This window comes from Triturus cristatus, chromosome 6 (assembly GCF_964204655.1).
Source record: "Triturus cristatus chromosome 6, aTriCri1.1, whole genome shotgun sequence".
Taxonomy (NCBI): domain Eukaryota; kingdom Metazoa; phylum Chordata; class Amphibia; order Caudata; family Salamandridae; genus Triturus; species Triturus cristatus.
The window spans coordinates 1,841,694,259-1,841,720,421 of record NC_140589.1 but is presented as its reverse complement, the minus strand read 5'-3'; the positions used below and the strand labels follow the sequence as shown (position 1 = coordinate 1,841,720,421).

At 47.9% G+C, this 26,163-nt stretch overlaps 1 protein-coding gene across 5 annotated transcripts in view; it reads left to right on the top strand.

The window, feature by feature from the left end:
- Positions 1 to 26,163, top strand: part of GTF3C2 (general transcription factor IIIC subunit 2) — a 906,867-nt gene that overhangs the window by 146,254 nt on the left and 734,450 nt on the right. For all 5 annotated transcript variants that reach the window (XM_085613289.1, XM_085613287.1, XM_085613288.1 and 2 more), the window contains 2 exons: positions 1,164 to 1,262; positions 14,966 to 15,193. In XM_085613289.1, coding sequence (XP_085469415.1) covers positions 1,164 to 1,262; positions 14,966 to 15,193 — 327 coding nt within the window. The remainder of the gene's footprint in view (positions 1 to 1,163; positions 1,263 to 14,965; positions 15,194 to 26,163) is intronic.

Here is a 26,163-nt window from a genome sequence, read left to right as displayed (position 1 = left end):
GTACCAGGCAAATGATCACCCAAGCCCTCTTTACCAGCAAACTAGACTATGGCAATACCCTGTATGAAGGGATAGCCAACCAACTCACAAGAAGACTGCAGACTATCCAAAAGCAGCCGCCAAAGTGGTCTTCAGCCTCCAATTCCAAGCCCAAATCACACCACACCTTTGGGAACTCCACTGGCTACTGATACGCAAGTGCGCATACTTCAAACACCTCACTCACACAGCACTCTACAAAACCGGTCCTGCCTATCTAGATAGCTGCAGTCATTTCCACCGACCTCTCAGATACCTCTCCTTTGCTGGTCTCTCACTAGAAAACTCCCCAAACAGACAAAAACACAACAGGGGCTGCAACTTCTTATACCTGGCTCCTAAAGCATGCAACGACCTGCTACAACACAACCAAGCCCTCTCTCTCTTTGACTTCCGCAAGAAGCTGAAGACCTGGCTTTTCAACGAAACACTTCAGGACTGGCCTCACACACTGGTTACAGAGAGCCTGTATACCCTCATGGGTAATTAGCGCCCTATAAAAACACCAATAACATAACAAGAATGAATGTCTTTGTTCAATTTTACACCTGGTCTGAACCCCTGTAGAGTAGCCCCCACATGTCCGTTTCCTGGATTATTTAATGAGCTGCTTTGGGGTCACAGTGTATAAACAGCAGAACATTTACAATTCAGGCACATTGATAAGCCCTGACTCTAGACGTGAATGTTCCGCTTATAGTCAGAGCTTGATTCAAGGCCGATGATAGCTCTGGGCCTGCTTTGAGGTGTCCAGTACAAGAGCAGTAAGGTCTGCAAGAAGACTGTTGAACTTGCTGCTCTCTATGAACCTTACTGTCATAACTGTATCAGTTGATTGGTGATGTGAAACACTATTAATGCAGGCTGACCATAAAGTACCCTGTGGGGGGAGGGGGTTTGTCCAGTTCACAAGGTTCACAGTGGTTTATGCAGTCCACGTTCAATGAAGATGGCTTCTAATATACTTCAGTTTGCAGGTTAGGTGGACAGATGGCTTTCTTACCTGCACATGTTGGCGGTTTTGAAATACATTCTCAGAGGTCAAGTATGTGGCTCCTGGGAATGGATCATGATTATGCATGTCTGTGTGTTCCATGATACATGCCCTCTATTTCTTCCCTCAGTGAAGCCAGTGAATACATGCCACAAGAAGTGAAGTCTCCTCTGTTCACCATCAGACGGGAAGGACTCCGAGAAGAGGGCACCTTTTACAGGCTCAACAGGTATTGTGCGTGTTCCTTATGCTCACTGTTGGGAGAGGGGCTAGTTATCAGGTTATCATTTTATGTGAGTAATCATTGTTGGTATGGGCAAAAGAACAAGGGACATTGTTGGTTTCGATTTTTCAAGCATTATCGTGGTATTTTAAAATATGCACAAATCTATATGCCTCAAGGCATCAAAAAAGAAATTATGTATAAAAATATTCTCACAGGCCAACCACTAAAGTGCAACAAAGTTATTGATTCATCACAAGCAAATGTAGTATGCCTACCTGCATGCGAATACTGTTGTTTCAATAACAAAACTACAAGGATTGTTTTTTGTCCATTGTGTACTTTGATTTCCTAAAATGCTTGCGGGTGTCTGTGACATGTCTGTGTGTTTGTTAATGGAGCGCTCACCATCCACCAAGTGCTTCACAGCACCACGGTCCGTGGAGGCAGCAAAGGGAGATGAGTGCTTCTTGCTAAGCAAGTCCGGAGGCATGCTTCAGTCCCCCTTCCAAACGTCTGTCATTCTGATTCCAGTAGAAGATGGCACCGGAGAGAGTTCTGTAGGAACACGCACTTAGAATAAAATATCTCAGTCCAAAAGCTTTGTGTTGTACCTAGTGGGATATCCATTAGGTTTTGGGCAGGTGACCTTACGCAAATGATGCCCATAAATGAATGTGTCAGTAGACACAGTGGATATTTGCAGTGCAGCTTCACATTCCATCTACAAGGAAAACTCCTCTTTATTTACTTTTTTACGCATTGTGAAAAGATATAATTAAAATATATTCCAGAACAAAAACTGGACAGGGGCGGAACCAAGCTGAAACCACGGGCTTGTATAAAGAGGAAGTAGTGTGGGATTTGCTTTCGTCGGTTTTTCTTTTGGAAGTGGGGTGGAAGCTCCACCTCTGCTTTTCATTCGCGCGCGTCACACTTTATGCTAAATGCACGCTTTTCATTTGGAGTGAGGCTTTATGGTCCCCACCCTGTCTCCTTTCTGGCTCGCCCACCTGGACTGGCTATTCTGCACGCACATGGCGTCGCTTTTGCTTGCGCATGGCGTCTCTTCCTCTACCGCCTTGTTTTATTTTCGATCTGGTTTCCCCCGAGTTGAATTACTAATCGTTTGAACTGCGCTTAGAGTGTGAAGATTATAAGCGATGCCAGCAGGTCTGTCTCGCGCACACTTCTCCCAATTCTCGTTTCTTTGGTGGGTACTTCATTTGAAACCATTTAAAATTGCTGTTAGTCTTTAAGGCAGAACTACGTGAGCGCTGTTTCTCTTACGTCCTGGATGATAGTCTCGTGACAAGCCCCAAAGGGGTGCTGGTCCCAGCACAGAATATGGAGACTCCCAAACCTTATAGGAAGAGGTAATCCCCGCTGTACCACCAGACACTTTCTATTACTACTTTTTCTGGAATTGCGGCAGTTTTGCCACATGATCTTGGGACAGCAATATGCATGGCCATGAAAGCACAAAATGACATCTTTTGCAACCTGATCTTCACGCAGGTGACACTTGTCCCGAGTACATCTGCTGGCATGTATTCCTCCTCTACTCTGTACAGACCGGATCGTGAAACCAGTAGACATGCGGTCTCTCTTTAATGCCCGCACTCAAATTTGAGCCACTTTGGCCCCAGAATGTGTCCCCCCCCCCCCCCCCCCCCCTCCCGCCCCTTAGACATTGGTTTGTGTTGTGTGAAGAGGTGCCCTAGGATGTCCCATCTACCTCTGTTGACCCTGGCCTTTCTCTGAAGACCATCCTGTGACAAGCAATTACAGTCAACACCTAAACCTTTTCTAAGACTCCTAAGTGGCTTCACGTTGAAGCAGAGTACGACCCGTCCGAGTGCCAGGTGTTCAGCCTCATGCATAAGCCACTACCGTGCTTGAGTGTGCTTCAGTCCCCCACCCAATCCCCTGGGACTCTGGTCAACAAAGTAGCAAGGCATCTGAGCCAAGACTGGATCCTGCCAAGTGGCGCGACCACAGCGACCCGTATGTCTGCACCGCAGTTTTGAAGCCTACACATGGGTTGACTCAGAAACCGATGTCAAAAACTCCTGTACCCCAAAGATGACGGCAACTGACCCAGAGGAGAGGCCTATTCTCGAGAAGCTTCAACAGGAGCTGGATGAAAGTTAGTGGCACATCATCATCCACCCACACAAGGGTAAGATTTCTGCGTTCCACTTCAGGGAGGGCCTGGCAGTTTGGGCTGATCTGTTCCAATTGGAGCAGGGACAAAACTGATTTGCATTTGGCTGGGTTCAAACTGAGGTGGCATGGTGTGTAAAATAACAATGGAGTGGGATGCCGCCCTGTGTAATCACCAGTGGCTGAGATTATTTTATTTGAGTGTATTTTATTTGTATACTTTAGTAACTCCTGGTAAATGCAGTAACCTTTCGCCACTATGATAGTATCAATCAATCGGCATTTGTATAGCTCAGCACTGTCACCCCTTGGGGTATCTAGACCCTGAGGGTGCAGTGTCTCAGTCGAAAAGCCAGCTTTTGAGTTTCTTTCTGAAGTCCCCTAAGAAGGGTGACATTCAGAGGTGGAGGGGCAGGTCTCTCAAGGACCTGGCAGCGATGTAGGAGAAGGAGCAGCCCTGCAGCTGTGGTTGCGGCATGTGTGTGCGAGCACGAGTGAGGCAGAGCACAGGTGTCTTGCGGGCAGGTGGAAGTTAAGTTGATTGATGATGTAAGACGGTCCTTAGTTATGTTGGGCTTTGAGGATCTTGAACTGGCATCTGTCCTGGATGGGTTGCCGCCAGTGGATGTTTCTGAGGTGGGGGCGATGTACTGGGTGGAAATTCTGCCGAAGAGGGCGTTGCCGTAGTCGAGGCGGCTGGTGACAAGGGCCTGAGTGATGGTGTTTCTGTTGATTCTGCAGAGCATGCGAAGGGTATGGAAGCAGTAGGAGGCACCTGCGTTGACATGTAGTTTTATGGGCAGCTGGCTGTCGAGGATAATGCCCAGTTGGCTTGCATGGTCTGTTGGTGTGGTTGTTGGTCCGAGTTCTGCTAGCCACCAGCTGTGGCCCTATATGGAGGTGTTCTTCCCGAGGATCAGTACTTCTGTTTTGTCAGAGTCGAGTTCGAGACAGTTGTCTCTCATCCAATTGCCTACGGTGGTCATGGCGTTGCAGAAGTTGTTTTTGATGTTGGCGGGGTCCTCTGTGAGCAACAGGATAAGTTGAGTGTTGTCTTAGAAGGAGATTGTTGAGTCTGTGGGATCTGACAACGTCATTGAGGGGGTCATGTAGATGTAGAACAGGGTGGGGCCGAGGGATGATCCTTGGCCAGTTGAATGCTCCTTGTGCCATCCTCTGAGAAAAGATGCAATCCGCTTGAGTGCGCTCTGGTGTATGCCGATGTAGAGTCTGTCAGTGAGGCTGTGGTTGGAGATGATGTAGAACGCAGCAGAGAGATCAAGGAAGATCAGGGCCACTCTCGAGGAGAGTTCTAATGTAGTCTGAGGCTGAAATCAGTGCGGTCTCAATTCTGTGGGTGGCCCGTAATCCTGACTGTGATGCGTCAAGTAGGTGTTTTTTTTTCAGGCATTTGGTGAGCTGTTGGTTGATGACTTTCTCCAGTATTTTGGCTGGGTAGCGAAGCAGAGCGATCGGTCGGTTATTTTTGAGGTTGCTGTGGGTTGGCAGAGGGATTTTTGGGGAGGGGTCTAACCTCAACATGTTTACATCTGTCCAGGAATGTTGCTGTGGAGATGGAGGTATTGTGGATGTTGGGGAGTTCTGTGCTGATTGGGTTGGTTCTGAGGTTGAAGAGATGGTGGGGGCAGGAGTTGGAGAGCGCCCCTCAGTGGATGGGTGACATGATGATGATAGTGGTGATCGTTCGGCTGGTGTTTGCTGGTTGGTTGAAGTTGTCGAGGCTGAGGGTGGTGAGTTGGGGGTTGAAGTTGTTTTAGATGGTGGTAGGTTGGGGATCGAAGTTGATGTAAATGGTGACAGACTTGCTGTGGAAGTGGTCCGAGAGGGTGTCTCAGAGTTCTTGTGCTCTCTGTGGCTGTCGGGTTGGAGAATTCCTTCAGTATTTTCAAGCGTTCCTTCGTGTGGTTGGCCGCTGTGCCAATGCATGCAGTGATGGCTGATCTCTTTGCTTACTTGATGTGTAGGTGGTCGATGCTAAGGGGCTGCTTTGTGGGCAGCTCTGTCTGAGGGGCCCTTGGTGACGTGCCATAATTTCTCGAGTTGGTAGCTGATGTGCCTGGTGGCTCTGAGCTTTGGGGTGTACTGGCTTGTTTTGAGGTTATCCAGTATTAGGGTATCTTTCATAGATTCACATGCCTAAATCCCGATGCCTTCGCATCAACAGGACTGTTTCTTATATGACTTTAAGGAACCCTTCAAGAAGACCGTCCGGGCAATTCCGATAATAGATTATATTTGGGACCAGGGCATAAAGATAATGCAGAACCCTTCATCAATGCCACCGGTTCTACCACGCCTGGACAAGAAGTATAAAGCTCCGGACACTGCTCCGGTTTGTCTTACTTGCATGTGAATCTATGAAAGAGACCAATACTGGATAACCGCAGTTACAGGTAAGTAACGCGTTCCTTATCCAGTATTAGGGTATCTTTCATAGATTCACATGCAAGTAAGACAAACCGGAGCAGTGTCCGGAGCTTTATACTTCTTGTCCAGGCGTGGTAGAACCGGTGGCATTGATGAAGGGTTCTGCATTATCTTTATGCCCTGGTCCCAAATATAATCTATTATCGGAATTGCCCGGACGGTCTTCTTGAAGGGTTCCTTAAAGTCATATAAGAAACAGTCCTGTTGATGCGAAGGCATCGGGATTTAGGCATGTGAATCTATGAAAGATACCAATACTGGATAACCGCAGTTACAGGTAAGTAACGCGTTCCTTTTGTTGGCTTTTGCTGGTTTCAGCGATGCAACTCTGTCGGCGCACTTATCCAGGCGAAGACGTTCTGGACGGCTTGGTCAAGATCTGCTTAAGTTTCAGGTTGTGTGGCACCTAGGGGCTGTTTCCATTGAGTCTTGGTTTCCTTGCCTCAGCTGCGGTGGGTGATACTGTGGTGTTTGGTGATGGTATATTGGGCTTCGGAGATGATTAAGTGAACGATTACGTGGTTGGTCCAGGTGAATTTTGTGACCTGGGTGAATGTGATTCTGTCCCTGGAGGTGAAGACAGCGTAGAGTTTGTGTCCAGCTTTGTGCATGGGTTCGGTGACCAGTTGGGAAAGGCCAATGTTGTTCAGGTTCTCCTGGAGGGTGGTGGAGTTGGGGTTGTTAACGTAGAAGTTGAGTTCGCCAAGGAGGATGCAGTGGTGGGAGTAGATGGCTAGTGGGGGAAGAGATTGGAGATGGTGTTGCAGAAGGCTGGTCGGTTCTCGGGTCTCTGTAGGCAAGGGTGCCTCATATCATGGTCTTAGTGTTGGTCTGTAGTCTGAGGTTGAGGTGTTCCATTAGAGGTGTTGAGTTGTCGTTGATGACGGTGCATCAGATTATTTCCTTGAGGATGATGGTGATGCCCCCGCTGTGTTTCACCTTGTAGATGTCGGGAGTGGCGGTGGTGATGGGATTCAAGTAGGGGTTGTGCTACAGTTCGGTGATGAAGGCCAAGTCAGGGGAGAGTGTGGTGATGGTGCCCCAGATTGCCGTGGTGCGTTTGCAGAGGGAGTGGGCGTTGAGCAGGATGCATTGGAGCGGTTCTGGGTTTTTCTTGGTCTTCTGAGTGGAAACGTTGCGGGAAGCATCGTGGGATGTGTCCCAGGAGAAGCGGCAGGTGAAGGGTCCTTTGGTTGATCCCAGGGAGAAAGTGAAGTAGCTGTTGCTTCAGTGTCCGGGGCCAAGTTCTCCTTGGTGGTATATTGGGAGGAGGTTCAGGGGTCTTGTTGCTGGGTGCGGTCCAGGCACTGAAGTGCACAGACGAGCTTGCCTTTGGTGCTCCGGCAGTGCTGCCGCAGGGCTGCCTCCATTAGAAGTCGTGGAAGAGGCTGTCAGGGAGGCAGGAGTGCGAGGAGTGGTGAGGGAAGAAAAATGGTGGGTAAAGGTGGGAGCACCAAAAGCTTTTGACACAGTGTAACCCCCAAAAGAGGTGCCTATAATTACAAATAACCCCAATAAAGTAATGGGCAGAAATGCCCCACTAAATTAACAGGCCAGAATTAGGCCCAAACGGAAAGAAGAGCCCAACCAGCATACATGTGGACAGCGGTCTCATACTAGAAGCAGCAGGGAATAGGGTTGGAGTCCTGGTTTCGAGAAGCTGGCAGCAAGAAGAGTTACACACGACCAAAAAGATCAAGGGCTACTCACTCGGGCCGATCAGTGGCCTCCATAAGTAGTCCTGGGAGGTGGGAGGGGCTGTCAGGTTGAGCAGGAATTGCGTCTGGGCAGGAAAAGGTAGGCGCAACGAAAGTTACTGACCTAGTGTAACCCTCCCAAAAAGAAGTGCCTATAATCACAAATAACCCCAATAAAGTAATGGGCAGAAATACCCTACTAAATTACCAGGCAAGAACTAGGCCCAAACGGAAAGAAAAGCCTAACCAGAAAACCTGTATACAGCAGTCTTGAACTGGAGGCAGCAGATACTAGGGTCGAAGTCCTGGTCTCGGGGAACTGGCAGCGGGTATAGTCGAACATGACCAAAAGATCAAGGGATTCTCCTTATGCTTTGGGTGCCCCTCCTTATCTAAAAGACCGCAATCCATGAGGAAGGCCTGTGTCATAGCGCACATGTGTGATCCATGTTAGCCCATGACTGCAAAAATCAGCATTAAGATTCCAGACATGATTAGCGTTAGGACACTCATGGCAGGGTTGTACGTCCATCACCATATGGCCTAAAGTAGGAAAGGGTTTTGCCCCCTTATTTGTTTATGGAAAATGGTTTTAATTCACGTTGGCCTAAGTGTTTTGCCATTTCGGTACAAATTAGTTGATGACTTGACTTTTATTTTCAGTGTTTAGATTTTATGTTGGCTGTGCTGACTGGTAGTGGCCATTAACCAAATGCTCATTTGAACAAAAATAAATTACTGTAAGACAAACCAATGCTTAGAAACTGTGGTTTACCCCAGTATTGGAACTTTCATAGATTCTCATGCTTTGTATCATTCCCTGTCGTCGGAATGGGAGCCTCGGTAAATATATCATAACCATAGAAACAAAAGAGAAAATCGGCCTAGGCCTCATCTCATTTTGTAGTATATCACCCTCTTTGTGTAAAAGAGTCCAAACTTTTGCCAGGACCAATCAGCACAGCCTCACCCTTTGGAACCTTCCTGAGAGAGCTCAGAGCCTCAGATTTTTCTACCGCACGTTGTGCTAGGGAGTCTCCACTGAGCTCTGCTCAGTTTTTTCTCATTGTTCTTTCAGAATTTACTTTTAACATCTATAGTGACATTATGTCAGAGAAGGAGAAGAAAGCCTTATTCAGGCCCTGTGCTTCTTGTGGGAAGAAGAGGCTTTTCGTGGAAGATAAGCATGACAGTTGTATTTACTGCTTATACCCGGAGCACAAGGCCACAGACTGCAAGATTTGTCACACTCTTTCAACCAAGACTTTACGAGACAGAGAGGGTCATCTGCTGACATGGCTGCAAAAACTGAAGACCAGAAAGGAGTTTGTCTCGTCAGATGAGGAAGATTCAATTTCTGGCACTTCCTCCAGGAGATCAAGGAAGAGGGGTAGGTCATCTCCCTCCACCTCTGAAGAACCCCCTGTCAAACCCCTCATGGGATCTCTGAAAGGTCTGAGGAGGCTGGTCCCAAAAAATCTCCTCACGGAAGTGTAAAGGAGAGGCAGGGACAGGCTGCTGGTGTGGACACAGCCTCTAGGGATAAAAAGGAGGTTTCAATATCTTCGCCTCCGTCCCAAAAGGAAAAGCCTGCGAAGAAACACTCTGCAGGAAGGATTTCACAGTTGGTTCCTGTGAAGAAGCAGCGTCCGTCGACGGTGATTCAAGCAGGTACATCGACGACGATTACCACTCCAAAGACAGTTTCCTTGAGTTCGTCGACGGGACCGTAGACGATATCTATTCCTGTTTCGTCGACGACAGCTTCATTCTCGTCGTCGACGACAGTTTCCATGAAGATCCTGTCGACTACGGTTTCGACGACGAAGATGACAACGATGGCGTCGTCGTCGATGCTGCTGATGACGAGCTCGTCGACGAGACCTTCGACAGTTGTCCCGTCGACGATGAAGAAAGCTCCGTCGACGAGTGTACCGTCGACGAAGAAAAAGGCTTTGTCGACGACCCTACCATCGACGACGATTCAGGCATCTTCGACGACCGTATTATCGACGACGATTCATACTCCGTCGACGAAGATTACCGTGCCGTCGATGGGTTCGTCGTCTATTTCGTCGACGCTGGTGATCCCTCCGACGACGGGACCGTCGACGAGACCGTCGACGAGTAAAATTTCTGGATTTACGATACAGAAGTTGAGGATTACACCGGAGATGACATCTCCTAGACAAGTGACGCCTTTACCACCATCCATGCTGCTGGATGAATCGGAAGATGAGGATGTGGAGGAGCAGTATGGTGACGCCTACAGTCCCTCGGAGCTGCATGTAAAGCAGCAAGACACTGAAACGGAGAAGTACTATGAGCAAGCTGAGCAAGAGGAACAGCAATATGTTCAGCAAGAATTTCGTCCTCAGACTTTGCGACAGGACTTGATATCTCTACCAGTTGCTCTGGTTACGGACTTGCAGATGATGTTGCAGGATTACAGAGCTCGATTTCCGTCACGCCCTGAAGTTCAACCACTGCGTCCATCTACATCTGTGGTCCCGCGCGGGCCGCCAGTGGACTTACCTCCTCCTCCTGAGAATATCCCACGTACTTCACCAGTAGTGGTACCAGTAGTGGTTCCTCAAACTTCATTTACGGAACCTGCCGATGACGACGCACAGGATGTGGATACGGATGGAGACGATGAGGGGCACGTGGTCCCACTTACTGATCCAGGGGATCCAGGGGATCCGGATGTGGATCTAGATGATACGGGAATGCAAGATCCGGATGATACAGGGTGGGACACAAACGTGTCGCCGCCGGCAGATATTGGGGGGTTCCATAATCTTATGGAGCGTGCATCCACAAGATTTGGGCTGCCTCTCACAGTGAAACAGTCGGACTGTTTCCTATACGATTTTAAAGCGCAGTACAGAAAGTCAGTCAGATCAATTCCTATCATCGAGCATGTATGGAATGAGGGGATAAAGGTTATGCAGAACCCGGCAACGGTCATCCCGGTTCTTCCCCGGCTGGAGAAGAAATACAAGGCCCCTGAGGGCAGTCCTGCATGTCTCCTTGGACAACCAAAGCCTGACTCTGATATCTCAAGCCGCACAGAGCAAGTCCAAGAATCCTTCGACGCCTTTGACTACACCTCCGGATAAGGATGGCAGGCGGTTGGACAATGTGGGGAAGAGATTTTCCACCATGGCCAGTTTGTTGGTTCGGGCAGCAAATTCATTAGCCATTCTCGGCAGGTATGACCGCCAGATGTGGTGCGACATGGAACCGTTTGTGGACCTCTTAACAGACTCTAATCAAGAGGAGGCCAAACAAGTCCTTATGGAAGGGGAGAGATGTTCCTCGGAGATCGACTGTGCTATGGACATAGCCTCTACCGCTTTCAGGGCCTTGGCAGGGTCAGCGGTCTTGCGCCGTCAGGGCTGGCTAAAAGCAACCTGGTTCCGTCAGGAGGTCCAAAATAAGATCCTGGACCTTCCTTTTGATGGAGAAATGCTTTTTGGTAAGCATGTGGATGAGGCTCTGCAGAGCATAAAGAAGGACACGGGCACGGCAAGGTCCTTAGGATCCTTAAATTATCGCAAGGTTCCATTTAGAGGAGCACGTGGGCGAGGGTTTTCTACTTATAGAGGAAACCAACGTCAGTATTCCACACAGTCAGGACAGTCGTATAAGAATCAGTACTCAAACCAACGCCAAGGTCAATCGGCGTCTTTCTCTCGTCAGTCCCAGAGAGGACGTCAGAATCGTCAGGGACGAGACAATGCCAAGAGGCAATAGCGGCCTCCTGGCTCTGACTACTGTTCCTCCCCGAACAAGAACACCGGTTGGGGGCAGGATTTCCTATTGTCTGGACAGCTGGGTCCTTATAACATTGGACCGGTGGGTTTTGAATATTGTTCAGAGTGGCCATACGTTGGAATTCCAAGATCTTCCTCCAACGAGAGCTCCGGACGCCCGTCCCTCAAAACATCTCCGACTGTTACATCTCGAAGCCCACCAACTATTCATCAAGGGGGCGATAGAACCGGTACCTCTTTCGCAAAGAGGCAAGGGTTTCTATTCCAGGTTCTTCCTGGTTCGGAAGACGGAAGATACGTGGCGTCCTATACTAGACCTAAGAGAGCTCAACACCTATCTCATCAAGCTCTCCTTCAGGATGGTCACTCTCCAGGATATTCTCCATCTACTGAATCCGGGCGATTTTTTTGGCGTCCCTGGATTTAGAGGATGCGTTCTTCCACGTTCCAATCCACCCAGCTCACAGGCAATATCTACGCTTCACAGTAGACAAGAGCCATTTCCAGTTCAAGGTGCTTCCATTTGGCCTTCGGTCTGCACCTCGGATATTCACGAAGATGCTGGCACCAGTCGCGGCGTTTCTCAGGAAACAATCCTTAGAGGTTTTCCCATACTTGGACGACTGGCTCGTCAAGGCTCCGTCGCTCAAGGCAGCTTCTCAAGCAGTATCAACTTGCATTCACTTGTTCGCCCACTTGGGTCTTCAGCTCAACAGATCCAAGTCGGTGCTGATACCCTCCAGGTCCCAAAGATTCCTTGGAGCTATTCTGGACACAACACTATGCACCGCTCGTCCGTCGGAGGAGCATCAACGCAAGCTGATCACCTCCGCTCGTCAAGTGCTGCAGAGGAAAAATGTGTCGGTTCGCCGGTACAAGTCCTTATTTGGATCGATATCATCCTGCATACCATTAATACCGCATTGCAGGCTTCATATGCGTCCTCTGCAGGAGGAGTTAGACAAACAATGGCGCCAGGCAGAAGGGTCGTTCAACGACAAGGTGTGGATAACACCAGAGATGCGCAAGGCCTGCGAGTGGTGGCTGGTAAAGGAGAACATTGCAGTAGGGTTAACATTCAGGACCCCTCCTTCTCCTATGGCGGTGACCACAGATGCCTCCTTAGAAGGCTGGGGAGCGGTACTCCAGGAGCTTCAAATCAGCGGTCACTGGAGTCCAGCGCAAAGCCTAAACCACATCAACCTCTTGGAGCTGATGGCTATCCGCTTAGCCTTGCTGGCGTTCCTTCCCAGACTTCAGGATCGTGCAGTGCTGGTCCGGACAGACAACACGACAGCTATGCACTATATCAACAAGCAAGGGGGAACAAGATCACGAACTCTGTCCAAAGAGGCTCAGTCGATCTGGGATTTTGCGATTTCTCACAACATCACTCTACAGGCCAAGCACCTAGCAGGGTGTCTCAACATCACGGCGGATGCTCTGAGTCGTCAGAGGAAAGTGACTCACGAGTGGGAATTGGACCAGGCCACGCTGGAGGAAGTGTTCGAGAGATGGGGTACTCCGACAAAGACCTCTTTGCGTCCCCGGAGAACGCCAAATGTCGGTTTTACGCAAGCAAGGTTCCCCATCGAGGATCGCTGGGGAATGCCCTTTCGATTGCTTGGTTCGGCGCATTTTGCTACGCTTTTCCTCCCATTCCTCTCATTCCTCGAGTTCTCAGGAAGGTCAGGGCGGAACCATGCAAGATGATTCTCATTGCTCCAGCATGGGCCCGGCAGTTCTGGTTCACGGAACTCCTGCTGCTCTCACAGGATCACCCAATTTGTTTGCCGCTGATTCCATCTCTGTTGTCGCGGGATCAGGGACAGGTGCTCCATCCGGATCCGAAGTCGCTACACTTGACAGCGTGGCTCCTGAACACAGAGAATTCCGTCATCTGAATCTCTCCTGGGAGTGCAGGGATGTTTTGTCTCAGGCGCGGGCGCCAAGCACTAATAAGACATACAGGGCAAAATGGAAGATATTTTGTCTGTGGTGCCAGAGGAATAAACTCCATCCTTATAAATCCCGGCCACATCAGGTTTTGCCTTACATCCTGTCACTGGCGAAGTCAGGTTTGGCGCACTCTTCGGTCAAGGTACATTTGGCGGCCATATCCCGTTTTAGACGTACGACATCGGGGCCATCTCTTTGGTCCGCAAGGATTGTAAAACAGTTCCTTAAAGGGTTGTTTCGGATGTATCCTCCGGTCCGAGCACCCCCACCAATCTGGCAGCTCAACCTTGTACTGGCTCAGCTCATGAAAGCTCCTTTTTAGCCGATTAACAGGGCGGACTTGAAGTTCTTATCTTGGAAGCTAGCCCTCCTCTTAGCATTGACTTCGGCTAGGAGGGTTAGTGAACTCCAGGCTCTGTCCATAGTGGAGCCTTTTCTGCAGTTCAAAAAGGATGTGCTAATTTTGAGAACCAACCAAAAATTCATCCCGAAGGTGCCTTCGGATTTTCATCTGAATGAACCCTTGATTTTGAATTCCTTTTTTCCACGTCCTTCTACCCAGGCGGAACGAACATTGCATTCTTTGGATGTCCAGAGATGTCTGAAATTCTATCTCGAGCGCACACGATCTTTCAGGAAGTCTACACAGTTATTTATTTCCTACAGTGCACCACGGAAGGGGTTGCCTCTCGCTAAGAGTGGCATTTCCCGCTGGATCTCCAGTGCAATTCAATTCTGTCATCAGCCTGCGGGCAAACCTTTGGACAGAAGGGCCCGTGCTCATTCTACACGAGCAATGGCATCTTCAGTGGCTCTTTTTGCTGGAGTTGCTATCAAAGACATTTGCAGGGCAGCAACGTGGAGCAGTGTACACACCTTCACGAAACACTACTGCCTGGAGTCGGTGGGACGAGATGACGCGGCTGTTGGTCAAGCAGTCCTCAGGAATCTTTTTCATTGAGAAGTGAGCTTTCCCTACAATCCCTCCATCCTGGTAAGCACATTTGGTTCAGTAATGATTGTTTTTCTTGATTACCATGTACTGGTTATTACTGTAAACTGAGATGGTTATGTAAGACCAAGTGTCTACCAAAATGTGCTTTAGTATTTACTGCTAACTATTCTGATACAAAGCATGAGAATCTATGAAAGTTCCGATACTGGGGTAAGAAAACAAGTTACTTACCTGTAACTTTGGTTCCCCAGTATTGGTAACTTTCATAGATTCTCATGCGCCCACCCACCTCCCCTGGGAAAGCTCTGCCGGTTTACTGAGGTAGTGGCTGTTGGCACAACGGCTACGAAAATCTGAGGCTCTGAGCTCTCTCGGGAAGGTTCCAAAGGGTGAGGCTGTGCTGATTGGTCCTGGCAAAAGTTTGGACTCTTTTACACAAAGAGCGTGATATACTACAAAATGAGATGAGGCCTAGGCCTATTTTCTCTTTTGTTTCTATGGTTATGATATATTTTTTATTTACCGAGGCTCCCATTCTGACGACGGGGAATGATGCAAAGCATGAGAATCTATGAAAGTTACCAATACTGGGGAACCAAAGTTACAGGTAAGTAACTTGTTTTCGTCTCTAGAGATGTCACAACATAAGTTAGAACCTTTGTCCCATATATCTGATTGGCCTTATGAACACTTGTTTCTTTTCAGATTTCATTGCCTACATCCACATGATGAGCGGTGGGACATGACTTTCTTCGTTGGAGGGCCTGTTTGGTCTTTGGATTGGTGCCCCACCCCAGATGGCTCTGCTGCCTCCCAGTATGTTGCTCTGTACTGTAACATGGGGATGGATGACAAACATGAGCTGAATGAAGTTTCCCCGGGTCCAGCCCTTTTGCAGATCTGGAATCTGGGTCCATTGCAGCATGAAATCTGGTAAGTTGGGTTTTATAAACTTGCCACTTGTAAGAATGGAATAATGTTGCTGTTCTTATGTTTTGCCTTTATAAGGGTGATAAGATGTTTGTGATGTTAGCTTCTTTTTGTTTCTAAAGTTATCATTTATGGTGCGCTTCTTAACCCAATGCATGGCGTGTGGTTTAGTGGTTGTACAATGTCTCCCTTCCTTGAATGATTCCTGAGATTCCCTGTTTGGCACTTCAGCTGATGGCCTTTTTAGGTCTCGCCTGGTGTGGGCTGCGCACATGCACAGTCTCGCTGGCGAGATTTAATGACTTTGGGTATTTTCTGTTAAGGGCATTAAGCCCCACCCCTCTTTTCCATTGGCCTGCGTCACCGTTTATGCTAAACGGTGGCCAGCCTTTGGAAAAGAGCTCCTTGTGAAGTTTTTGTTCGGCTTTTTCGGCTGTCCCATTTGGACGGCCTCGCCTGCTTTGCGTGCGTCACAAAAGGTTTCATATCTTTATGGGGCCATGTGTTTCAAACACATGGCCCCATAAAGACAAGAGATCTGGCTGCAGCGCAGTCCTCCTTTCACTGTCGTTTGTTAGTGCCTCATATTGTCGATGGGGACGTGCTCACACCCTTGTTGTCACCTAGCCTGGACCCTGAGCCCGCCGTGAGGGGAACGGCCAGCGTTGGGGCATTTTGACATTCTACCATTTGCTCACCTCATTGCTGACATCGCCGCCGTGACGGGAACGGCCTTGGGAAGACTCCATCCCCCAGAGTTCATAGCGCCCGGCGCCTGCCGCAAACGTCACCAGTCAGCGCCCGGGACCCATTTAAGCCTCCCAGTTGCCCCGCTGCGCGGGACGTGCTCACACCCTTGTTGTCACCTAGCCTGGACCCTGAGCCCGCCGTGAGGGGAACGGCCAGCGTTGGGGCATTTTGACATTCTACCTTTTGCTCACCTCATTGCTGACATTGCCGCCGTGACGGGAACGGCCTTGGGAAGACTCCATCCTCCAGAGTTCATAGCGCCCGGCGCCTGCCGCAAACGTCACCAGGCAGCGCCCGGGACCCATTTAAGCCTCCCAGTTGCCCCGCTGCGCGGGACGCGCGCGGGCAGCGCCCGGGCCAAGGGCGGGCCCGTCCTTGCCCGTCGAAGCCCGGAAAAGACTGGACTGGGCTCCCTCTCTAAGTCCTACTGCAGGTTTTCCTCAAGTTTGTCAGGACGCTAAAGTTTGTCTGAAAGGTATCGTGGGGTGCTAGCAGGGGGAATCTTGTAAGTCTGCTAACTGTGCCTAACGTTTAACCGATTGCATTTCACTGTGAATAATGGGCAAACGAAAATCTATGGAAGGAGGGACCCAGCAGGCGAACACAAAGAAAGGGAAAAAAAATTAAAAATCTACCGTTGTAAGCTCTAATTGTACCCTGACTGGTGTTGAAAATCTTGTCAGCGATTGTGAGGTTATTTTAGCTGACAACACAATATATCATGAGGCGACCCCTACTCTTAATGTAGAAGAGGTAGGCCAACACAGAGGGAAGGTGATCCCAGATATGTTTAATAATAAAAAAACAGCACAATCCCTACCGATTTGCTTAGTTCATACTCAACTGGGGATTAGCTCTGTGCCAGCTGTACTTGGGTCATTGGGCCCTATAGACAATGACCTATTAATTGCAGAAAACATTAATATTGACAGGGGGACTGCACCGCTATGTTTAGGGGACATCACAATTCCATGTAGTAACAAATATGCTGTCCTGGAAGGGGAAACAGGTGATGTGCTACAACAAATCACTCAGGCGTCTCAGAGGGGCCCAGATGAAAATGTGTTGGCTACATCCGTAGAAAGACCTGTGGGCTGCCCAAATTGTTTTGGTACCAATAAGGCTATCCTGTTGAAGCTAGTGAAACTTGAACAGGAAATGGTGGATATCAGGAAATTGCTGGTGATACTATCCCAGAAAGGGAATGTACCCGTAATAAATAATACTCTGCGTTCTGGCAGCCCCACTATAATACCTTCGCCATTACCCCATTCATCGTCTCCCGTCTCTGGGCCCTCAGCTGAGGGTGAGCGCCCAAAGATCTTATTGTCGAGTACTAAACCTTGCACCAAATCTTATGCGGATATCATGAGATCGCAGGGTGCAGATTGGCGTAACAAGCCTGATCCATCATCTTTGTTATCGACTAGTCAGGGGAGGATGGAAAAAGATAGAATCACTAAGGGGAGGACATCTTCCTCATCTGTAATTAACTCCAAAAGAAGTCCGAATAATACAGTATATATGACGGGTGTCCCTAAAATAAACAATAAGCTGGGCTTCGAATCTAGGGAATCCCTACATAATAAAGCCATTCATTGGCTCAGACGCGTTAGGGGCTGTAGATCCATCATTAGAGAAGACTTGGTAAACATCAAAAGGTTGTCCCTACACAGCTCCAACAGTGACTGTATTGAAATTCAACTAATCAACCAAACTATGGCGGACGACCTGGTGAATTTGGAATTTCGGTCCTCCCCGCCTATTCACTCTAGTATACAGATTAGGCGTCTTCCCCCTTTGGTTTGCTGTAGGGGTGGATGATGATTCAGGTCTTAATAGAATAGACTGACTAATTGCTGTCAATCATAGTTTCCATCAAATCCTTGGTTCTGAGCATAACCCTATGGTGAATATCCCCACGGCATTGAATGCTTCTCCTGGTGTTTCCAGTATGGACCCGCGAAATAAGACCATGAGTGAGGAAGGCGAGGTAAGTGGGGGGCAATTCTGGAATAATCCATATACTGTCCTGGAACATTGCAGGCCTCAGGAAGAATCTGGCAATCCCTGATTGGCATGACTGTGTTAATAAATATGAGATCTGCATGTTCCAGGAGACTTGGAGCCTGGAACCCCTCTACATGTCCGGCTATTCTACCTTCTATATACCGGCCGTGACCCAGGGTGCGGGCCGCCCCTCGGGGGAGACTACACATCTGGGTTAAGGTAGCACTGAATTTGGATATTAAAGTCCATAATGACAACTCAGAAGACATTCTTCATTTATCCTTTAAAGGGCCATTGAATGGTACCAGAGTCGACCTTTTCAATGTGTATGCAAGAGGAGGCCCCCCTAATCAAAATTCTGTCACTATCTCCTCCTTGGAAAAGGTTCTAGCAGGTATCCCCCATCCTTTCTAATATTATTCTGGGAGGTGACCTAAACTGTACTTATGAACCTCTAAGTGAGGAAGATCTTTTAGGGACCAGTGAGGATGATATAAAAAATTCCATCCCTATTTTAAATTTGAGCCCCATTAAGAGATGGACAGCGAGGGCATTGCAGATCACTGCCCTAACTATGGAATTTAACCTTCGGGCATTAAATGGAAGAACTATTTCTGACCCCCATGGGGCTATGACCTTCAATAGATTAAACGGGCCATCACGTATTGATTATATAATTCTAGATACAAACTCATGGGGGTACGTGGTTGATATGAAGGTAGAGCAGATGCCAGACAGTGATCACAACCCACTCTGTGTAGACATCAAATGGCAAGCAAGGGAAAGTACTACAAATGCGTATTTAGTTTCAAAAGCAGTGATCCCTACAAATTGCAACAGAAGGCTTAAATGGCATAAAGTGTCATGTCATGAGGATATTTTATCTGGTATAGGTCTTGAAGTGGCCTCTAAGGCAGCAGAATTTGCCTTCCTTAATTCCATGCCGGCTGAGAAGAATTGTATAGATCTTAGTAATTCTTATAAAGAATTCATAGAAGGCATAGGCTCTCATTTTATATCATTGGGGTCTAAGGGTGGGACAAAACTCGCAGCTAAGAGAGGTAACCCATGGTTTACTGCAGAATGCAGAGCCCGGAGAAAGGCCATTTCATTAGCCCTACAGAAAAAAAGATCCTATAGCTGTAAGACTGGCCAGACAAGATTACAGAAAATCCATAGAAGCTGCCAAAAGGGTTTGGGAGGAGGATCATTGGCAGGAATTAAAGAAGGCAGCCTTTTTAAAAGATTCTAGTATTTTTTGGGCTTTAATAACCCAACTAACCAAAAGAGGCTCCGATCCCATCCCCAATAATAAAACTGACCAGCAGTGGTTTCTGCACTTTTCAAATGTTTACTGCAGCGAGGTAGAGCCTGACTATTCCCTGACTGCCAGTCAGACCCTAAGCTAGTACCTATACAGTCCGAACCAACAGATCTTTTCACTCTTTTAGAGGTACAGACAGCTATCAAAAGTATATCACCTGGGAAGGCGGCAGGTCCAGATGGGCTGCCAGGAGATCTGATTCTTCATGACCCTATAGCATGGGCAAACCTTATTTTTAATTTGATGAATTTACTGTTAAGGGGCCATGCAGTTCCAGATTCCTGGAAGGGCGCAGAGGTAGTCACAATTTATAAGAAGGGGGCGAGAGAGGACCCTGCCAACCACAGACCGATAAGTCTAATTGATGTTACTCAAAAGGTGGTTGGTAGGGTCCTTATCTCCCGAATGGGGACCTGGCTAGAAGAGGGAAATCTTCTAACACATTTACAAGCGGGTTTTAGAAAGAAAATGGGCACTATGGACCAAGTATTTAGATTTATAGCCACTTACTGGAAGACCGTTTTAAATGGTAAGGGGTCTTTGTACTTGGCCTTTATTGACCTCAAAACCGCTTTTGATCTTGTCCCCCGGGTCAAATTGTGGCAGGTATTGTACGATATGGGACTTCCACGATATCTGTTGGAACTCATTAAAAGATTGCATGATGGCACTTATGCGGGAATCAGATGGGGGAGCGAAGGCCAACTGACTGACAAAATACCTGTGCAGAGGGGGGGTCTGCCAGGGATGTGTGATGGCTCCGACCTTGTTCTCCCTCTTTATCAATGGGGTGGCAGACCATTTGAGGGAGGACCCAGCGGATGCCCCCGCCCCGGCGGGGGAAAAAATACCTACCCTCCTCTTCGCAGATGACACTCTTCTTATGTCTAAAACCCCCTCTGGTCTCCAGAAACTTCTAGACGGGTTCAGTGCCTTTTGCACCAATCGTGGTCTTATTGTCAATACTACTAAAACTAAACTGATGGTTCTGTCGAGAAACAAAAAACTCAAGAAAACTAATATTGCACTAAATGGCACTTTATTGGAGGAAGTTGTTGCATTTGATTACCTAGGGGTCAGGATAAACTGCAAAATGAAATGGGATTCACACATCGCTAAGATGTTGTTAAATTTTAAGAGAGTGACAGGAGCAATTGCTAGAGACCATTGCTTGACCTCTAGTAAGCCCATCAGCCCCGCTTTACCAGTTTATGAGGGTAAGGCATTGTCCGCTGCAACTTACGGCTCTGAATTGTGGGGATCAGAAAGAGTCACTGATTTAGTTACAGCGGAACATAAATTTATGAGAGAGCTAGTGGGTCTCCCAGTCTCTACCCCCATTAAACCATTATTTCATGACCTGGGACGTCGCTCAATTAAAGATATTGTCGGGCTTTGCCCTTTACTTTTTTGGGTTCGCCTTAGAAGGACGCCGGAACTCAGTAACTATGCCGCAGTCCTTGATGAACTCATTGCTTTGAATGGTTTTGGGGTGATTTCTTGGCTGAAAAATCTAAGAGAGCTGGTAATCAATTTGGGGCTAAAAGAAGAATGGCTATCACAGCAGCCCCCGACAAAAGATACCATTAACAAACTATATTGGGCAAGGATAGAAGCAAGGGACTTGGGAAATCCCAAGTGGGGCACTCTAACCGACATATTTCTGACCCATAAGCCAGTACTGAAGTTGGAACCGTTTCTCGATTTCATCTCTACACCTAGAGATAGAGCTTTGTTCCTTAAAATGAGGTTAGGCACGCTTCCCCTGAATGTTTTTACAAGCAGCTGGAAAAACGTTAAATTCCATCAACCAGTTTGCCCAGGGTGCTCTAATCCAACCGAATCACTGGGCCATTTCCTGTTTGCCTGTAAGGCATACAGGGGGCCCAGGAAAAGATGGCTAAGCCCAGTGTGTAGAAAATTGGGAACCAGGCAGTGTTTAGTGGCCCTTCGTATCCTAACAACGGATACTACATCTTTGACGGTAATCTGTGGGGTTGCTAAATATTTGGGGAAAGCGTGGCAAATACGAACTAAGCTTTTTGAATTGAATTGTAGATCGTCATAATGTGTAATTATGCCTTTTTACGAATTAGCACCTTTCAATTGATATGTATTTGCTCTGATTATATTTCTCTGGGTTCGTTGCTCTTTTTACTCATATGTATGAATTTTATGAAACCTCTTTTTTTTAAATGCTCCTTTTTTAGAGTGTATTTGTATACTGTTTTTATCAACTTATATTAATCTTCTTATGAAATTGTAGTTACTATATTTAATCTGATTTATCCTGTACTGTATTTACCTTTATGATACCTTGCTATCGAATAAAGTATTGTACTATATACCATATTGTCGATGCGTGTGTTGCCAGCGCTGTGTCAGTGTGCGTTGCAGTAGGTGCTCTACGTTGTAGTGTCAGCGTTGTGCGCGTGTTGCCCTGCTGTGGATCTTGGGGCCATAGATTTAGTTGTTATTCTTCTGGACGTCGTTGCTGGTGCTGTGTGTTTATACTAGCAGCTGGCTTGCTCCTCGCTTGTTTTCCAAGTATTGAGTTTCCTGCTGGAGGGTGCGCGTGTTTTTGACCGGGGAGGACAAGCACGTCACAGTGAGTTTAAAGGCGGAGTGCTGCGAAAGCCCGCAGAGACGGGACATTCTGTGGTGACGGAGAATGGCATGCGGGTCTCTCGACTCAGCCGGTCCAATGACGTGTCTTCTATGTGGGGGGGCTAAGCTGTAGGATTAGTGGAGTTTCTGCAAGGAAGGGGTGATCTTTGCACCGACGGTGGTCTGTAGCGTGACGTCACAGCTGGGGTCCTCCTTTCACTTTCGCGCTTGTTAACCCTCTGGCATTGTCTAACCCTGTGACTTGTTCTGACTTAAGTAACGCCATATTTGGATGAGCTGTGCGTCTGTGAGTGACAGGTGACCAATACCCGAAGGAGCATTCATGGTAGTTAAGGGGAAGAGTAATTAAAATCCATTGGTCTATTGGTAGTCAGGGCAATGCTTCCTGCTCGTGCTCACCCCTCCGTTTGCTGGCGTCCTTTGTTTTGCCTTTAAAATGCAAGGATATCAGGTTTCTACCGCACAGCTCGATCTACCCTGCCTGCCTTGGAGGAATAATGGCACGGCCCGCAAGCCAATAGAAATACTGTTTACGGCTGGAAGCCATCTGGTCTGTGCTGTGGTTTCCAACCGTTTGTTTTCTTTTCTCATACGGAGGTGCTCAAAACAAAATTCAGCCACTCCGCTTCTTCAAAAGAAAATTTGATTGTGCAGGATTTACTTGCACCATGGATTTTTATCGTATTTACATTTCATAAAATGTGTTTCATGCTAACTATTATGGATATTTCTAAGCTCAACACCGTGATAGAACACCCCCATTTGTGAACAATTATTTAGTTCCTCTTGCGATGCTCCCGCTCGGCTCTCTCCAGTCAGAGAGCCACCAGGGGGAATCATTATAGACCGCAGTAAGGCGTGTTCCTCATTTGATTAAAAGCTCGGGAACATGTCTGCAGCATATATGCCAACATTTTCCTGCCATATTCTCAATTCCCTTCGCAGACATGCCAACCCTCCTGATTCAGGCGGGAGACTACCGTTTTCAAGGGTAGTCTCCCGCCTCCCGATTCAAGCATGTAGAAACCCGATTCCTCGGGTTTCAGCTGACAGGGCTTGGTATTATATAACATGCTAATTCTTCCAGCAATAGTCAGAGTGGCGATGCAGGGGCTCTAGGAGGGGTGAAAAACCAACAAATCCTCATTAACAAGCGAATGGTCTTTTAAAGACCCGTGAAGTACTCCGGGCGGCTGTGTGGGTGCCCGGGAAGTTGTTTCATCCCGGGCTGCCACACACGAGGGGGGGGGCTGGTGTACACACTGCCAGCAACCTGCCAGGCCAGTGCACAACACTTGCATCACCCTCTCTCTGCCTGCCATTGCGCTCCATGCTTCTGAAAGGTAAGACAAAAACGTGCATTTGAGTTTCAAATGTCTGATCCTGCAGCAGCACACTTCCAAAGCCCATACATGACAGTAATCTGATTCAAGGCCCCATTCTCCCGATTTTTTTCTAAAAAATCTTCCACTTTGCTCTTCTGAAATGTTGGCATGTATGCCTTCGGAATGACTTCTTTAGTTCTCGGGCCATAGTCAAAAGGTTATTTCTGGATTTTGTTGACATTTTTTTTATTTTAAGCCATTGATATTCTGCTCACCTGTTGTAATCTGAAGTGTGTGGTTTTCAGGGGGCACAGGTAGATTACTTGCAAGTGCACCCCTTTATGTGGTGCTTTGTATAGAAAAATAGAAGTGCCGGTACTCACTGTTTAGAGTAGGTACTCTCTTTTTCAAACTGGACAGTATATGACGATTTAAAGCGATGCCTTTGTGAAGTCTTTCAAAGAGAACACGCACACCCTGGATCGGCCCCATGTTTGGCGCACCAGATTTGAAGACAAAACTTTTTCTCACGCAACATTAAGAGCTCCATTAGTTTCTATTTCCCCTCCTTTTGCACAGTGGTGACCGACCATTACCCTACATTGTGAACTATTTGTTAATGTCTGGAAGTCTGGATATGCAACATTCTGTTCTGTCTTCTAATTTTGAGCTCTCGCCTAAAGACACTTTTTTAACTTTGTGACCCTTTTATCTGTGTGTGTTATCGTAGACGTACTGTTTACAATACCAGTGGCCTATGGTCAACCCTTGGTTATCATTAGTTGGATTTGTTGTCAGCCTCATTTGCTGCTTCTTATCACATTGCACTCCCCCTGTTCTCTGTTTATCCTTCCCTTTGAGCATAGCTCTTTTGACTATCCTTTCGATTGGATGACTTCTATTTTTCCATAGTCTCACATCAGGGAACTAAGTTTTTGAGGCATAGATCGCCATCTGGTGTTGGGCTCGGATGCTTGCAGGTTGTTCTTTTCTTCGGAAGAAGTCTGGTCACGAGATAGGGGACTCCTCCCTTGGACTACAGTGCGCATGGGCATCAACTCCATCCTCACATTGTTTTTTTCCGCCATTGGGTTCGGATGCAACTTTTCCACTCCGGTTGAAAATCTCATATACAAGCTTTTCGAAGCGAAAACAACTACATCGAAGCATCTTCACTCGACATCGAATTCATCGGCTCGATTCCGGACGTCGACGCGGGCGGTTGGGCCTATCCACGCCATGAGGCCTACGGCTCATGGAAAGGACGCCGTTAAAAAAATGCCCCCAGTGTGGAGCAAAATTTCCGCACAGTGACCATCACAAAGTCTGCAACCTATGCCTATCACCGGAACATGACGAAGCCAGCTGTCCAGCCTGCGCAGTATTTCGATCCAAAAAGACCATTTGGGATCGAAGAGCTCGACGCCATATCATGGCACACAAAACAGCCCCGGAACCAGAAAACATCTTTGAGGGTCCCGATGTCTCGGAAGAAGATTCCGAGGAACTTCAAATCATCTCAGAAGCAGACGACTCAGACGACCCCATTACTCCTGGGCAACGCGTGAGTACCACTGTCCCTGCCACAACCCCTCCAAAACCAAAGGCATTGGTCAAGACTTCGCCAGCTGGCCTCAGTCGAGACCGAAAACACCCTTCAGAAGCCCCGCCTCCGGGCTCGGCTCCGAAGAAACATAAGCCTTCCGGTGGCTCGGGACCGAGTAAGCCGCATGTAATTGTACCCCCGGCACCTTCGGCACCGAAGACAAAAGACCCCTCGGCACCGAAATCTGATCCGACACCCTCGGCACCGAAAACATCGAGGTCCATAGATAAATCGGCACCGAAGCTTCCCAATCCGAAAGACTTAACTTCGGCACCGAAACCCTCATCTGCACCGAAACCCTCATCGGCACCGAAACCTTCATCGGCACCAAAACCACCGGCTAAGGACTATAATACACCTCCTAAAGCCAAAGACTCGACCAATCAACCAAAACCTCGATCAGAGCCGAAAAAATCGGCGCCAAAATCTGTTCCTGAAGAACAAGAACTTTTCCATCCAGATCCAACACAAAAAAGGATCTATATTAACCCAAAGACTGGACATGTCACTGCAGTGCCATGTAAGAAACTGAAACTGGACACAACACCTGCCCTAATAACAAAGAAGGACTATGCAACATCACCTATTCCTCCTTCCTCTCCCATACCACCTTCTACCCCACCCCCTCTACCTACACCACCCCTACCGTTACCATCTCCATCACATACACCACCACCACAAGATGATGATGATGACCTAGGGGGAGGGGGTGACCCTGGTGATCCTAATGATCCGTTCACAGATCCAGATACCGCACCATTAGACGATTGGGCATACCCTCTACCAGATATGCCTGACCCTCCACCATATCCCTCCAAACCATCACCTCCAGATGATCACCTGGGGTTTGGACAACTAGTAAACAGGGCAGCACTTTACCATGGCGTCACCATGCACTCTGATGCACCCGAGGAAGATTTCCTCTTAGACACATTTTAACAGTCTCAGAAAACAGTACAAATTCTACCTATGATTAAAGGCGTCACAAAACACGCCACAGAAGTATTTAAAGACCCCGTCCGTGCCAGGGTACTTAACCCAAGAATTGAGAAAAAATATAGACCTGCCCCAGAAGATCCTTTTTACATCAAAGGACAGCTCCCTCTTGATTCTTTGATCGTTTCCAACGCAAGAAAACGCACCAACTCCCAAACCACGAGAGATACACCACCCCCTCACAAAGAATCTAAACTATTAGAAGCCTCGGGCAAACGAGTAGCAGCACAAGCTGCTAATCATTGGCGTATTGCCAACACCCAAGCCCTACTAGCACGCTATGATAGGGCTCACTACGATCAGTTGGGAAAATCTGCTACAACACTTGCCAGAC